Genomic DNA, 13,329 nt, shown 5'->3' on the forward strand with positions numbered 1-13,329 from the left:
TTTGTTACAGTTAGGTTTTATGGCTTTAATACTAAATAATTATATGTTTAAAATCGTTTAATGTTTATTATTTATGGTTTTAAAATTAAATAAATAATATACTGTTTTGGCTGCAGATGTCGCATCGGTGTGTTGATAATTGACAATCGTTGTCAAATTGTACCTATGTCAGCGTCTGTGATAGTTGTGGATAGTCAGTAAATATTGGTGTATGAAAAATAGAAACAATAAGATAAATATTCACCGAATAATTGAATAGTTTTGTTCGGTTGACGTCCTCCAAAGTGCAATTAATATAAGTGTTCATTAATGTAATGTGGGTGTGAATGAGATGAAATTTAAATGATGGCTATACCTGGGTCTCGGAGTTCATCAACAACCTCAACAAATAAAGGGACTTGTTCCGTATGCATTAAGGCTGTGAAATGGGTGCCTGTCTTGTTTATACTGAGTATTGTTGTTTGGTCATACTATGCTTTTGTAGTGCAATTGTGTATAAGTAAGTCTATCTTCATTTATACCATCTATAAAATACACATTTTTATTCTATTATTTCTCTTCTAGTAACTATAGAGTCGACAATTCAAAAAGTAATATATTTAGTAGTTTATCATCTGTTATTCTTCATGTTTATATGGGCATATTTTCAAACAATTTTCACCAATATAGGACAAGTTCCATCACAGGTAAAGTTCTTACATTTATTTACCTTCAGTTGATTGATAACAGTGACGTTTTTTATATTTGCAGTTCAAACTGCCTGAAGGTGAATTAGAACGATTAACTCATGCTGAAACTGAAGAGATGCAGAATGCAATCTTAGAGAGATTTTCACAAAATCTGCCAAACCGAAATCGCACGATTAATGGGAATGTGAGATATTGTGAGAAATGCAAGCATGTGAAGCCAGACAGATCACATCATTGCTCCGTGTGTGGAGAGTGTGTACTGAAAATGGACCACCATTGTCCTTGGGTCAACAACTGCGTGTGCTTCACTAATTACAAATTCTTTATATTATTCCTAGGATATGCATTACTGTATTGTTTATTTATCTCAATGACCTCAGTACAATATTTCATCACCTTCTGGAGGGTATGTGCAGCATCATCTTTTCTTCTCTATACTCCTTTTAATTTCCCTCTATTTTTTTGTTTCATTTTGTTCAGGGTCATCGTCACAGTACGGAACCATTGGTAAGATCTAACAAAATGAAAGAAAAACTCAGTGAAACACACAGTTCTTCATATAATTTTTTTTATTGTTGTTATCATATTCATCAATCCCCAGCTCAATTCCATCTTTCTATACTTTCTCTATCTCTTCTAAATGTGTTTAATTGGATGAGTCAACGCAGTTGACTCCTTCAAACTCACTTAGTACTTTCTACATCAAGTCAACATTTATTTATTTACTTTTTTTTTTATCACATTTACTGATCATTTATTGATTAGAATTTTTATTTTGGATCACCTATTGACTTAATGATGAAACATTAGTTATTCTCATTTATGTATGAATTGTTTTAATAATTTTGTTGTATTATAGGGAGGCCTTGAGGGAATGGGACGTTTTCATATATTATTCCTCTTTTTTGTGGCTGTTATGTTTGCTATTAGTTTGGCTTCTTTATTTTTTTATCACATCTACTTGGTCTCAGTTAACCGAACAACCTTAGGTAAGCCTGAATATATTTCAAAGGGCCGTTCGTCTGTTAACAATGATCTTTTCAGAGGCATTCCGCTCGCCTGTCTTCTACCATGGACCGGACAGGGACGGCTTCAATTTGGGTAGGCGAAAGAATTTCATGCAAGTCTTTGGAGAAAATCCAAAGCTTTGGCTGGTACCAGTATTTACAACGTATGTATTACAAGTTTATCAGACACCAAACAAATCCTTGTTAGAATAATGAATCATATCTATATCGTTATCTGCATGACGTGCTTTTTTGCTAAAAATATTCTAAAGTGGGTTACATATAATAAAATTAATAGAATTACGATTTAGCTTACATTTAACTATATATATTTGGTTTCTAATTTATCATTGCTGCATGCTACAAATAATATTTTTCAGTATTATCTCGATTAATCACAAAGATTCGTTTATAATTTTCAATATAAAATACGGTATATTTCAAATGAGTTAGAATTAAACGAGGTATTACTGTATGTTTAATCTTCTGTTGTTGAATATGCATCATTCATCGAGGATTCGTTTTGCAATGGAATGTGGGTGTCGAACGTGCAAATGGTTGTTGTATTATTTTTTTTTATGTTTCTATAGCTTAGTTTTGTGATTTGTTGCTAAGGACTATGCGATATATCTTTGAGTAATGTTATGATTGTAGTTCTGTGGACGGTGTCATCTACCCAGTTCGTGCACAGCCACCGTCCAGTTCCTATCACACAATGGAAAATTCACAGACCAGGTCAGAGACTTTGAGTCCAAATGTAGATAACTAGGCTCAGTTGCAGACATACCAGCCAGTATCAGTGGACTAGATTTTTGGGTGCTCAATTTGCCATTTCTCTCGCTCTCTCTTAACTAATATTTGTTGCTCATAAAATACGTACTATAATTATCTTTCTCTCTCTCTATATATATGCAATTTCATTGGATACCTGAAAAAGTTTTTATATTTTTGTTTTTAAATTTATTATTTTGTTGTTCATTTGTTGTAAACTTTTCTGATACTGGCGGTTGCAAGTTTCATTTTGCTTGGGATTGTATTGGTGCTTCTTGCGCATACGTAAATAAACAGGAAGAAACCGTATTTTATTTGCCAATAAGTAAATAAAAATGCACCGCTCCTCCCTGAAAAGAAAGAAACACAAGAAATAACAATAATAACAAAACAGTGATTAATAATAACTAATACGAGTAAACAAAAAAAAATAATGTATAAGTAATAATACCTATACTCGATCTGGTCATTCTTTTCTCTGGCATTCTTCTATTTGTAACTTTAACTTGTTTTTAATGTTTTGTTGTTTTCTCTTAGTCTTTGTTTTTCTTTTAAATTTTATTCTTTATTTTATTTTATTTTTTTGTAATTGCTACAAATAAATTGTCATTACCAAATTACTAGTTGCATTTTTATTTATAAACAATATTAAATGCTCTAACTTTTATCACATTTATTTATCAATCTCATCCTATGATTTTGTGAATTCTTCATTGCATAATAAGTTGACATTATTCCCCGTCATTTATTTATAGATATATAGATAATTCCTTAGCAGCAAATCAACAAGGACTTGCTGCCACTCGGTCAGCTTATATAATTGCGTTACAGATAGACAGACAGACACACATTCAGACAATTTGGCTTTTTATTTTTTATTTGATCTACTAGAATTGTAAAGATCTTTAATGTTTCTAGTTTGGGTGATGGAACTGCGTTCGATAAACGTCCTTCAACTGAGGATATGGAAGAGTTGTTGTACGAAATAAATTACGAAGACGAATGAAACAGCCCTATCAAGCTTAGCCTCATCTCCACATGTTTAGAGTACTATAAGTTGTGATTTTATAAATATTTAACATTCCCCAAATGTTATTATATATATATAAATATATATTTAAATTTAAAATAATATATCCTGAAACAGGACAGCCAGAGATAGAACAATTGTAATATATGATAAAAATAAATTGTCATAACTACTCGTTAAACCTATGGCACTCAATTTATTGTATATATCTTATCATGTTTGCGAATTTCCTCCTACAGATTAAGTGATAACAGAATAATAGCCGTACGTGTGTATTTTTGTACGTGCTCTATCACAATTGTGTTATCAGAAGCATCATTTAATCAGAAACGAAATTTCCTAAAATTTGTTATATTTTTTTATTATGGAGTATTACAAAATAATTATACCAGGAAAAAGAATTTATAAATCAATATATTTCAGTTCCACTGAAATATTTATTTTGATTAATAATCCTATACATATAGTAAGTATATATATATATATTAATTAACGTAAATAAATTTCTTAATTAGAAACCCATTTACAACAAAAGCTAATTAACATGTTAGAACAAAGCTTTCGCAATCATTAAAAATGATTTTATTTTCTATTTAATTCTATAAGAGTAAATCCAACATAATGATTCCTACAATTTTATAATTCATTCATTAAGAAATGATTGTATTAGAAATTTTATGGTCGAAAAACTAGAAGTTATGTAATTTTACTGAATTAAATTAATTGCGAGAAAGTGCATTCGAAAGGTTATATTTAGCATTCCATATAGTGGTCAGCCTTGAACTTCCGATTTCTTTAATATTGCCATTTAAAATTCAAAATATTTGTACTTCTTAAAACATGTACTTTGCCCAGTTCTTAATTTGTTTAAGTACAGTTTTTTTTAAGACTTGAAATTACAGATTGGCATTCCTGGAATTTGAATGATTGTCACAAATAATCATACAAGCAAGAATAAAAGGTAAATAAACCCCAATGGTCACGTATTCAATCATATTACATGGTGATTTTATAGAACGTAAAAGTTGGTGAATGTCGTAAATGGGGCGTGGTAGATATCGAGTGAGAGGTTGAAACTTATAGCTGGTAAAAGCTTGACCCAGTCTCTACTCATTCCATGGTTAGAACTCGTAAGTAAAACGTTGACGTTTTATAAAACCTCTCTATCTGCAAATATTGCTTTAGTTTAAAAGATGGAGCAATTGAGAAGTACCCTTCAAGAAAACAATCAGGAACATCTCCTGAGATTCTACAATGACCTCAGTGTTGAGCAGAAAGAGCAGTATCTGTGCAAGCTCCAGGAAATTGATTTTCACAAGATGGGACAGCTGTTTCAGGATGCTCAGCAATCCATTGAAAGCGAAGGCCAGCTTTTAGACACATTCATGGAGCCTGTTTCATCTGAGCAACTAGGTTCATATGAGAATTGTGACCCTACTCTGAGGGAAAGCTACTACAACAGAGGCCTTCAAGAAATATCGAAAGGTACTGTGGCTGTTCTAATTATGGCTGGAGGACAAGGAACTAGACTTGGTGTATCATATCCAAAAGGAATGTATAGTGTTGACTTACTCAGCAACAAATCTCTGTTCCAACTGCAAGCAGAGCGTATACAGAAAGTCCAGCAGATAGCCAATGAGAAGTTTAATGGGAATGGTAAAATAACTTGGTATATCATGACAAGTGTTCCAACATATGAAGCAACACAGAAGTATCTGACTGAAAATAATTACTTTAATTTGGAAAAGGAAAATGTTGTTTTCTTTAAACAAGGCTTGATGCCTTGCTTTGACTTTGATGGAAAAATCTTAATGGATGCAAAAGACAAGTTGGCTATGGCTCCAGATGGCAATGGAGGCATTTACCAAGCACTTAAGATAAGTGGTATATTAGATGATTTCCAAACTCGAGGTATCCAAAATATTCATGTACACAGTGTTGATAACATACTGACAAAGGTGGCTGATCCGACTTTTATTGGTTACTGCATAGAGAAGGGTTCAGACTGTGCAGCAAAAGTCGTAAAGAAGTCTTCACCACATGAAGCTGTTGGAGTCATTTGCAAAGTTAAGGATAAAATCCAAGTAGTGGAGTACAGTGAGATTTCCCAGGCACAAGCAGAATCTACAAATCCTGATGGCAGTCTCATCTATAATGCTGGAAATATTTGCAATCACTTCTTCACTGCAGACTTCCTCAGGAAGGTAGCAAATAAGGATATGCAAGTACATGTTGCCAAAAAGAAGATTCCATATATTAATGATCAAGCTGAGATTATCAAACCTTCAACACCAAATGGAATTAAAGTTGAAAAATTTGTATTTGATGTCTTCCAGTTCAGTTCTCATTTCGTCGTTTGGGAAGTTCCTAGGGATACTGAATTTAGTGCATTGAAAAATGCTGATTCTGCTGGAAAAGACTGTCCCAGTACAGCTAGAAGAGATTTGTACAGGTTGCACAAGAAATACTTGGAGGAGGTCAAAGCTATAGTTGTCGGGGATGAAGTTGAGATCTGTCCATTACTATCATATGCTGGGGAGGGATTAGAACAGTACTCTGGAAAACAGATTAATTCGCCTATGCATCTTGTATAATCAGATCTAATTATAAATATAACAACTACCACTATTGACGTCTGACCTACTTTCAATATTTGTACTTAAAAATAATGTAATATTTAAATAAACTCTGCTATTTTATAAATAAACAAAACACATGAACAAATATATTTGTATTTTATTCTATATCTTATCTTATTGAATTTTCTGAAGTATTCAATCAACAAAGTACAGTAGTTATATAATTCATACACAATTGCAGTTAATTATATCTCATGATATCATTTAGTCTATAAAACTGAGCATATCCAAGAGGGAGGATTTCATTGATAAACATTGTTGTTGATAACAATTTCTTTTAATAAAACAACATATATGTTCTTGTTCGGTTCTAATGACAGATCATGTGTTAATACAGAAATATCTAAATATAAGTTGTTACATAGAGAATAAAATGCTATTTTGGGATATAATTAAAAAAAAGCCCACATTTATTGATATAAATCTTATTGAATTTACTGAAATATTCAATCAACAAAATACAGTAGTTATGTAATTCATACACAATTGCAGTTAATTATATCTCATGATATTATTTAGTCTATAAAACTGGGCATATCCAAGAAGGAAGATTTCATTGATAAACATTGTTGTTGATAACAATTTCTTTTAATAAAACAAAATATATGGTCTTGTTCGGTTCTAATGACAGATCATGTATTAATACAGAAATACAAAATCTAAATATATGTTGTTAAATAGAGAATAACAAGTTATTTTGAGATATAATTAAATAAAGCCCACATTTATTGATATAAATCTTATTGAATTTACTGAAGTATTCAATCAACAAAATACAGTAGTTATGTAATTCATACACAATTGCAGTTAATTATATCTCATGATATCATTTAGTCTATAAAACTGGGCATATCCAAGAAGGAAGATTTCATTGATAAACATTGTTGTTGATAACAATTTCTTTTAATAAAACAACATATATGGTCTTGTTCGGTTCTAATGGCAGATCATGTGTTAATACAGAAATACAAATTATACCAAATCTAAATATATGTTGTTATATAGATAATAACAAGCTATTTTGGGATATAGTTAAAGAAAGCCAACATTTATTGATATCAATCAAAATTCATGAAACTTGTTCGGGTAATGTAAATGAATGTTAACTGAAACTGATACAAGTAAAGATCATAAAAATCATTCATGTAACTTGTCCAGGGGGTGTAAATGAATGTTAACAGCCTCAGATTGCTGTTAATAAGTTAAGATCCTACAATTAATGCTCAAAATATTCAAAATCATTGTTGAAGTGACAATATATCATTTAAGTAATTAGACTGAAAGAAATGCCAAAATCCTATAAGATTATATTGGAAATGGCATAAGTAAGTGTAAACGCAACGAATAATGCTGAAAATTAAGAGAAAAATCATGTATTTTAATTATTTATTAATAATTAATTCATATTCGGCGGGTTGCATAACCGTAATAATGGTGTACAAAAAAATTTAAACAATTGAAGAACAATTGACCGTTATTTTTTGAAAATTCCAGGTTTGCAAAAATAATTATAAGAAAAACAAAATAAATTTATTTTGCGAAACGGCATTATTTCTTTTAAAATACTTTTGATATGAATGAAGGCGTTAATGAATAATATAATGATGTATTCTTCTAAAGGTAATAGTACACGGTTTGCTGATAAAACCAGTTGAAAGAGTGAAATTTTCATTTTTCATGTTCTAATGTTGGTTGCAAATTCGCGAATTTTCGTTATAATAAAGTTACAAAGTACGCTTCGCCACAGTCGTTTGTTGTTCGTTGGATGTGTAGGACGGTTGAAACTTTTCAGATTTTTTTCTTGAGAGAAGTGGTTGGAAGTGGTGATAATCAACAATGTCTGACGATACGGTAAGCTTATAAGAATATATATACATTATTCTTTAACTTCATTAGCAGTTAGATTATACATTTTGCTGAACCTTTTTATTCCTAAAAAATATTAGGTCGCAATTTCAGTACGCAATATTAACCCATTCAAACCTGAAACTTTTTTTTTGGAAAAAAAATTATCCCAAAGAACCTCAAAAAAGCGCGGGAAAATTTAGGTCTATGTGAGGAAGTTATTCTAAGGGTTGAAACAGTTTATGAATAGAGCACAAATGAAATTATAAGTTTGTATTACAGGATGGAGATTCAAGAAATGTGTTGAGAAGAAGAAGGTCCATTTCGATGGAAAATATTAGCAATCGGAGGAAACCAGAGCTTCGAAATTCCAGATCCATGGAAATTTTACATACAATACAGACGGCTCTTAAAAGCAGAGTACCAAGGAGGCTGCCAGTACTATCAACCAAGGATGTGAAGATGAAGATCAAAACTCATCAATCTAAAGCAAGTTCAGTTACTGCGGGGACATGGTGTATATCTGAAGAAGATATGCGAAATATTACGATTAGGAAAAAGCCAAGAAGAATTGAAAATAGGCCCAGGTCAATAGAGACAATTAATTCTCAAGATTGTACCACATTGGATACATCTAAAAACATTAATCTGACCATGCAAAGCAGATTATCAAAATCTGAAGATACCTTGAACAGTGATGATTATGGCACATTGGATAAAAACAATGAACCAATTCATGTTGATTCAACAATACATAGTAGATTATCTAGGTCCATAGAGGTCCTTAAAAGTGATGATTATGACACATTAGAGAAGTACACGGAGGACCCAACCTTGCATAAAAGGTTATCCAAATCTGAAGAGCTCTTGAAGAGCGACCATTATGGCATATTGGATACATCCAAGGAAACCGTTCTATTAGATCCAACCATGCATAGCAGATTATCCAAGTCAGAAGAGCTCTTGAGGAGTGATGATTACAGCGAATTGGAGACGTCTAGTTCCGCAGATACCATTAATTCCAATCAAGATGGAACACCTAAGAGACGACATATTACCTTCAACCCCATGGTTAACATTCTATATTATAAACCGTCACCAAAACGAAATCACGCCTGGCGTCATCGTCGTCGTCCGCCCCTAGATTGGCAAGCACTGTTGGATAACATGGAGCTGCTTCGCAAATTTGATATGTCATCTTTATATGGTGATGTTCCGGCTCTTACAATTGAAGAGTTTTGCAATACCACAGTATTAGATGAATCAGTACAAAATGTTGATGAGCTAGATCTAACATTTGAAGAGATTACTGATACAACAGTATCAAAGGACAAAACAGAGAGTCTTGATGAAAATGTCATATTGACACCAATTACAGAAATCACCAAGGAAGTTGACTTAATGAGTCAAAATAATTCAAATATAATCGCGGATGAATCTTCATCAGACATATTTGATATTTCTGAAGATGTCAAAAAGCACCCCATTATAAGTCCTCTTAAACCAGTTATTGTATCCGATGTAAGTTTATTAATAGCACTTTTGTCTTTGGGGTGATTACTCTATATACTAAAAATAACTAGAAATTGTGGGAGAAAATCTTAGTGTTGCTGTTGCATTTTTAATATGTGCTCACAATTCCACTCACTATACATCCAAGAAATATTAGTAAATGTTTACACTTGCAACCTTCAAGTTAATATTATTTTTAGAATTGCTATTCTGTGTGCAATTTTGGTTAGATGTTATCATTTGCTTCTTTATCCTTATAGCAATGGAATTTGTTTCAAATGTGTTAAAAAAATATGTTCAATTTACTTTAAATGAAGAGGTAACTTTTTTTTAGGAAGGGCATATAAAAATAAAAGTGGGAATTGTGTTTTAAATTTTTATATATTTTCAGGTCACCATGATATGCCAAAAGGACCCTGTTAATCCCTATACAGCAGAAGACAAGGAGAATGTGGGTGATGATAGTATAGATACAACTATCATCAGTGATGAAATTACACCTGGTGAGCATTTTTATTTCTATTTTTAAATAACATGTATAGTAACAAGTAAATCTGGCACCACATAATGCCAAAAATACATGATGTTGCCTATTTAATATTTGAAATGCTTTAAAAACAATAACAATTGTAATTTGATACATTTACAGTAATTGTTTATAAACTTATTTATTGTTTGAATAACAATAATCATTTAGTTATTATTTGTAATTCAATTAGCTACAATTTACTGAGTCACAAAGAAATTAATAAAAAGAAATACTGCTTTTCCGTTAAGCAAAGGAGCGTTTCCGATATGCGAGTGTCAAAGTTTGTAAATACTTTGTTTATCATAGTGGAGTTGTATGTGTTCAATAATATTTAATAGTCTTCGGTTACGCCACTGGACTGAATGAACAGATTCTAATCCTTATTGAAGGCATACATACGGTCGTAGACGATGTTACCTTGATGCATTCTCAGTTCTTCTTTGGGTGTGTCGTCAAGTTAGAGGTTTACTTTAAGGAAAAGAGATTTGCCGTATAATTAGGTACATAGCTCCGCTATTCATTAGTTTCTGGCTTATGTCTTATATTTTATTTGTGTAATCTCGTCTTGATAACATTGCGGGTTCAACGGGCTTCCCCCACTCTTTTTCTTTCACTACCGCCGGTAATCTGTCATACTTCTGTATGGAGTGATGTCATATACGTAGCATTAAACGCCCTGCAAACACATGTTTTAAAAACATAACGAAAATCCCTTAAATTGTCTAGTGATATATTGACAGTATTTACAGTGCGTACTGCAACACCATAAACAACAAAGATTCAAAAGCAGAAATCGCATATTGTCTACAATGTTTATCTAAAATAAACATTTCTGTTTTCTTTAATTTCAGTCAAAAGGCCTAGGGAGAGCATTTTGCAACTTTTTGACCCATACTATTCATCTAAGAAGTAAGCTAACATTAATTAATACTATTCCACATAAATCATATTTTATAACTTTACTTCTATTTCTTGTAGCCAAGTAGAGGAACCATTGATTAGACTAATACCTACAGAAGAACAATCGAAAGAACCTAAAGATTTGTTGGATCTTTCTGGAGCTCCAGAAGAAATAGCTATCAAAAAGCTAAAAGAATTTCTTGATGCTGGTGATGAAGTAGATTATAACAGATTTGTTGAGAATTTACCCCAGGCAATAAAGGAGGTAAAACAAAAGATGGAGAATTCTTTAGAGAATTCAATTAAATGTGAGGAGGAAATGACAGCTTTAAAGTTAGAGCTAAATCAGCTGCAACAGGATAAATCTTCTTTGGAATTGGAGCTTCATCAGAAGGATGAAGTCATTTTGAAGTCACAGGGTGAGGCCCAAAAAAGAGAAAATTGCTTGAAGCAAGAGATCAAAAATTTAAACGACAAGTTAGCCTTGACAAATGATTTAGGAAACAACGAAGAATTGCAGACCCTAAAAAGTGAAAATATTTCACTTAAAAAAAGAGAACAAGAGCTCTTGTCTCAATTAAACTTATTATCTTCTAGTGAAGATAAACTTAAGTAAGTAATAATAATATAATCTATTATATTTAATTTAATTATAACTGTTCTTACTTGGCTTGTGCACTGCTCTATTTACCATTATTATAACTATTTATTTTTTTAGATCTATTATGACCGAATATGAGAGTACGTTTAGTCAGAAGGTAAATGCTTCCCAAAAACTGAAAGAGGAACATGATACAGCTAAACGACACCTTGCCACTTTGGAAATGTCGTTCTCCGACCTGCACACGTGAGTAAACCTTAAAACAATTATGAAGCTTTTATAAACAATATCTTGGATATATACAATATAATAGCATTAAAGTTGGATTTGATTTGGATATAATTTGATACTACTTAAATTTTGGATAATATTCGATATTATATTCTTATTTTATTTGTAGGAAGTACGAAAGGAGCAAGGACATCATTGCTGGCTACAAGGACAACGAGGAGACGTTGTTACGAAACTTGGAGGCAGCACATGAGGGGGCTATTGCGAACGAGGGACGTTACAACATGCTGAAAGCACACGCTAAGTCGCAGTTGGATAAGTACGTATTGGTTGACTTTAAAATTATATTTTTACCTATGGATTATTTTAATATATCGAGTAGAATTAACAACTTATATAAAAAGTGAAACTAAATGTATTTTCTTCTTTACAGGTCCAACAAAGAGATATTGATTTTAAAGAAGGAACACCAGCTTGAAGTAAACAAGCTAACAACAATTACTAGAAGGTTAGAAATAAAGGTGGAATCAATCCAACAAGCACTTGATCAAAAGAATATAGAATGCTCGGCATTGGCAGCGCTTTGTGATGAAGTAACCGGCTCGATTCCTCAATAATATGTTTATTTGTTTTATAGTTTAGTTTTATTTGATTTCGTTTTGTTTATGTTTTATATGTTTTACTTCTATTATTTTTAATAAGCTTTATGATTAAATTTTGAGACATATTGACAATGTCTCTTAAAATGCACAAACGGGTTTTCTTTTCTTGTAATCTGTTATTATAGCAAGAGAGAAGTAAAGAAAACGCTGGAAGGGTCGTACTATTTTGTGATTATACTTCGAATTTTAAATTCTCCTTAATATACGTATTAGATTAATAAATTATTATTATTGATATAATTTATGCACGTGGATGTTTGGAACGAGTACACGTTTAAAATTAAAGAAATTAGCAGAATAATATATGATGTAGATCTATAGTAATACTCTATTTATAAATATTTTTAATTATATGTATAAATATGCTATTTATTTACGTTTAATCAACCTCTCTTAATGTATTTTTTTTTACTGTATCCTTAAGAAAAACACCTACCAAAAACTTGTACTCTATCCTACTCGATAATCAATCAATTAGACAAACTACTAAATTCTTATAAAGTAACAGTAACATTAAGCAACTATTAACTATTTTTTTTTTGATGCTGGACAAATGAACCTAATATTTATGATTTTTAATTAACATTTTTGCAAATACTAATTGAGTCACGAGTTGAATTTGAGATTTGTTTTAAAGTAATAATAATCTTTATTCCAAGTCTCAATAATAATAAAACAAACAAAAATAACTGCAGCAAATACCATAAGTATTTCTGTCCGGCTTTTATATCAATAAAATCAAATTAATACTTTGTAGTAATTAAATAAATTAGATACAAAAATTATGAATTATTGTAAACTCAATAATATTAAATGAAAATAAAGTCATTTTTGAAATGGTTATATTTTTGCCATAATATGAAATAATAAAAATTGCAAGTAGTTCCATAGTTTCTATATTATTCGATAGTAA

General features: G+C 31.2%; 3 protein-coding genes across 6 annotated transcripts; all 3 read left to right on the forward strand.

Annotated features, from left to right (window-relative positions):
- The first annotated feature begins 149 nt into the window (after positions 1-149).
- On the forward strand, positions 150-3,647 carry LOC108557833 (palmitoyltransferase ZDHHC15). 4 transcript variants are annotated; one of them, XM_017914511.1, is made up of 8 exons: positions 150-499; positions 565-686; positions 751-1,095; positions 1,170-1,196; positions 1,549-1,678; positions 1,734-1,860; positions 2,351-2,431; positions 3,386-3,646. In XM_017914511.1, the coding sequence occupies exons 1-8, from the start codon at positions 343-345 to the stop codon at positions 3,471-3,473; spliced, it is 1,077 nt and encodes a 358-aa protein (XP_017770000.1). In that variant the 5' UTR covers positions 150-342; the 3' UTR covers positions 3,474-3,646. The 4 variants fall into 4 exon arrangements, with proteins under 4 accessions (XP_017770000.1, XP_017770002.1, XP_017770001.1 ...); XM_017914513.1 differs by lacking the exon at positions 2,351-2,431 and having other exon boundaries at positions 3,386-3,647; XM_017914512.1 differs by lacking the exon at positions 1,170-1,196.
- A 752-nt stretch (positions 3,648-4,399) lies between these two features.
- LOC108557822 (UDP-N-acetylhexosamine pyrophosphorylase) lies at positions 4,400-6,212 on the forward strand. The gene is made up of 3 exons (XM_017914496.1): positions 4,400-4,458; positions 4,513-4,627; positions 4,683-6,212. The coding sequence occupies exon 3, from the start codon at positions 4,691-4,693 to the stop codon at positions 6,089-6,091; it is 1,401 nt and encodes a 466-aa protein (XP_017769985.1). The 5' UTR covers positions 4,400-4,458; positions 4,513-4,627; positions 4,683-4,690; the 3' UTR covers positions 6,092-6,212.
- Positions 6,213-7,855: 1,643 nt separating this feature from the next.
- On the forward strand, positions 7,856-12,593 carry LOC108557831. The gene is made up of 8 exons (XM_017914507.1): positions 7,856-7,987; positions 8,264-9,502; positions 9,885-9,996; positions 10,874-10,931; positions 11,001-11,534; positions 11,641-11,769; positions 11,924-12,073; positions 12,188-12,593. The coding sequence occupies exons 1-8, from the start codon at positions 7,973-7,975 to the stop codon at positions 12,369-12,371; spliced, it is 2,421 nt and encodes an 806-aa protein (XP_017769996.1). The 5' UTR covers positions 7,856-7,972; the 3' UTR covers positions 12,372-12,593.
- The last annotated feature ends 736 nt before the right edge of the window (positions 12,594-13,329 follow it).

This window comes from Nicrophorus vespilloides, unplaced genomic scaffold (assembly GCF_001412225.1).
Source record: "Nicrophorus vespilloides isolate i.1.1-1 unplaced genomic scaffold, Nicve_v1.0, whole genome shotgun sequence".
In the NCBI taxonomy this organism is placed as follows: Eukaryota; Metazoa; Arthropoda; class Insecta; order Coleoptera; family Silphidae; genus Nicrophorus; species Nicrophorus vespilloides.

Excerpts from the sequence above, each read along its gene's own strand:
- LOC108557831 (XM_017914507.1), top strand. Across the intron at positions 9,997-10,873 it reads CAGTGATGAAATTACACCTG|TCAAAAGGCCTAGGGAGAGC; the intron begins GTGAGCATTTTT and ends CTTTAATTTCAG. Across the intron at positions 10,932-11,000 it reads CCATACTATTCATCTAAGAA|CCAAGTAGAGGAACCATTGA; the intron begins GTAAGCTAACAT and ends TATTTCTTGTAG.
- LOC108557822 (XM_017914496.1), top strand. The coding sequence starts at position 4,691 with ATGGAGCAATTGAGAAGTACCCTTCAAGAAAACAATCAGGAACATCTC.
- LOC108557833 (XM_017914511.1), top strand. The coding sequence starts at position 343 with ATGATGGCTATACCTGGGTCTCGGAGTTCATCAACAACCTCAACAAAT. Across the intron at positions 500-564 it reads TGTAGTGCAATTGTGTATAA|TAACTATAGAGTCGACAATT; the intron begins GTAAGTCTATCT and ends TTTCTCTTCTAG. Across the intron at positions 1,096-1,169 it reads ATTTCATCACCTTCTGGAGG|GGTCATCGTCACAGTACGGA; the intron begins GTATGTGCAGCA and ends CATTTTGTTCAG.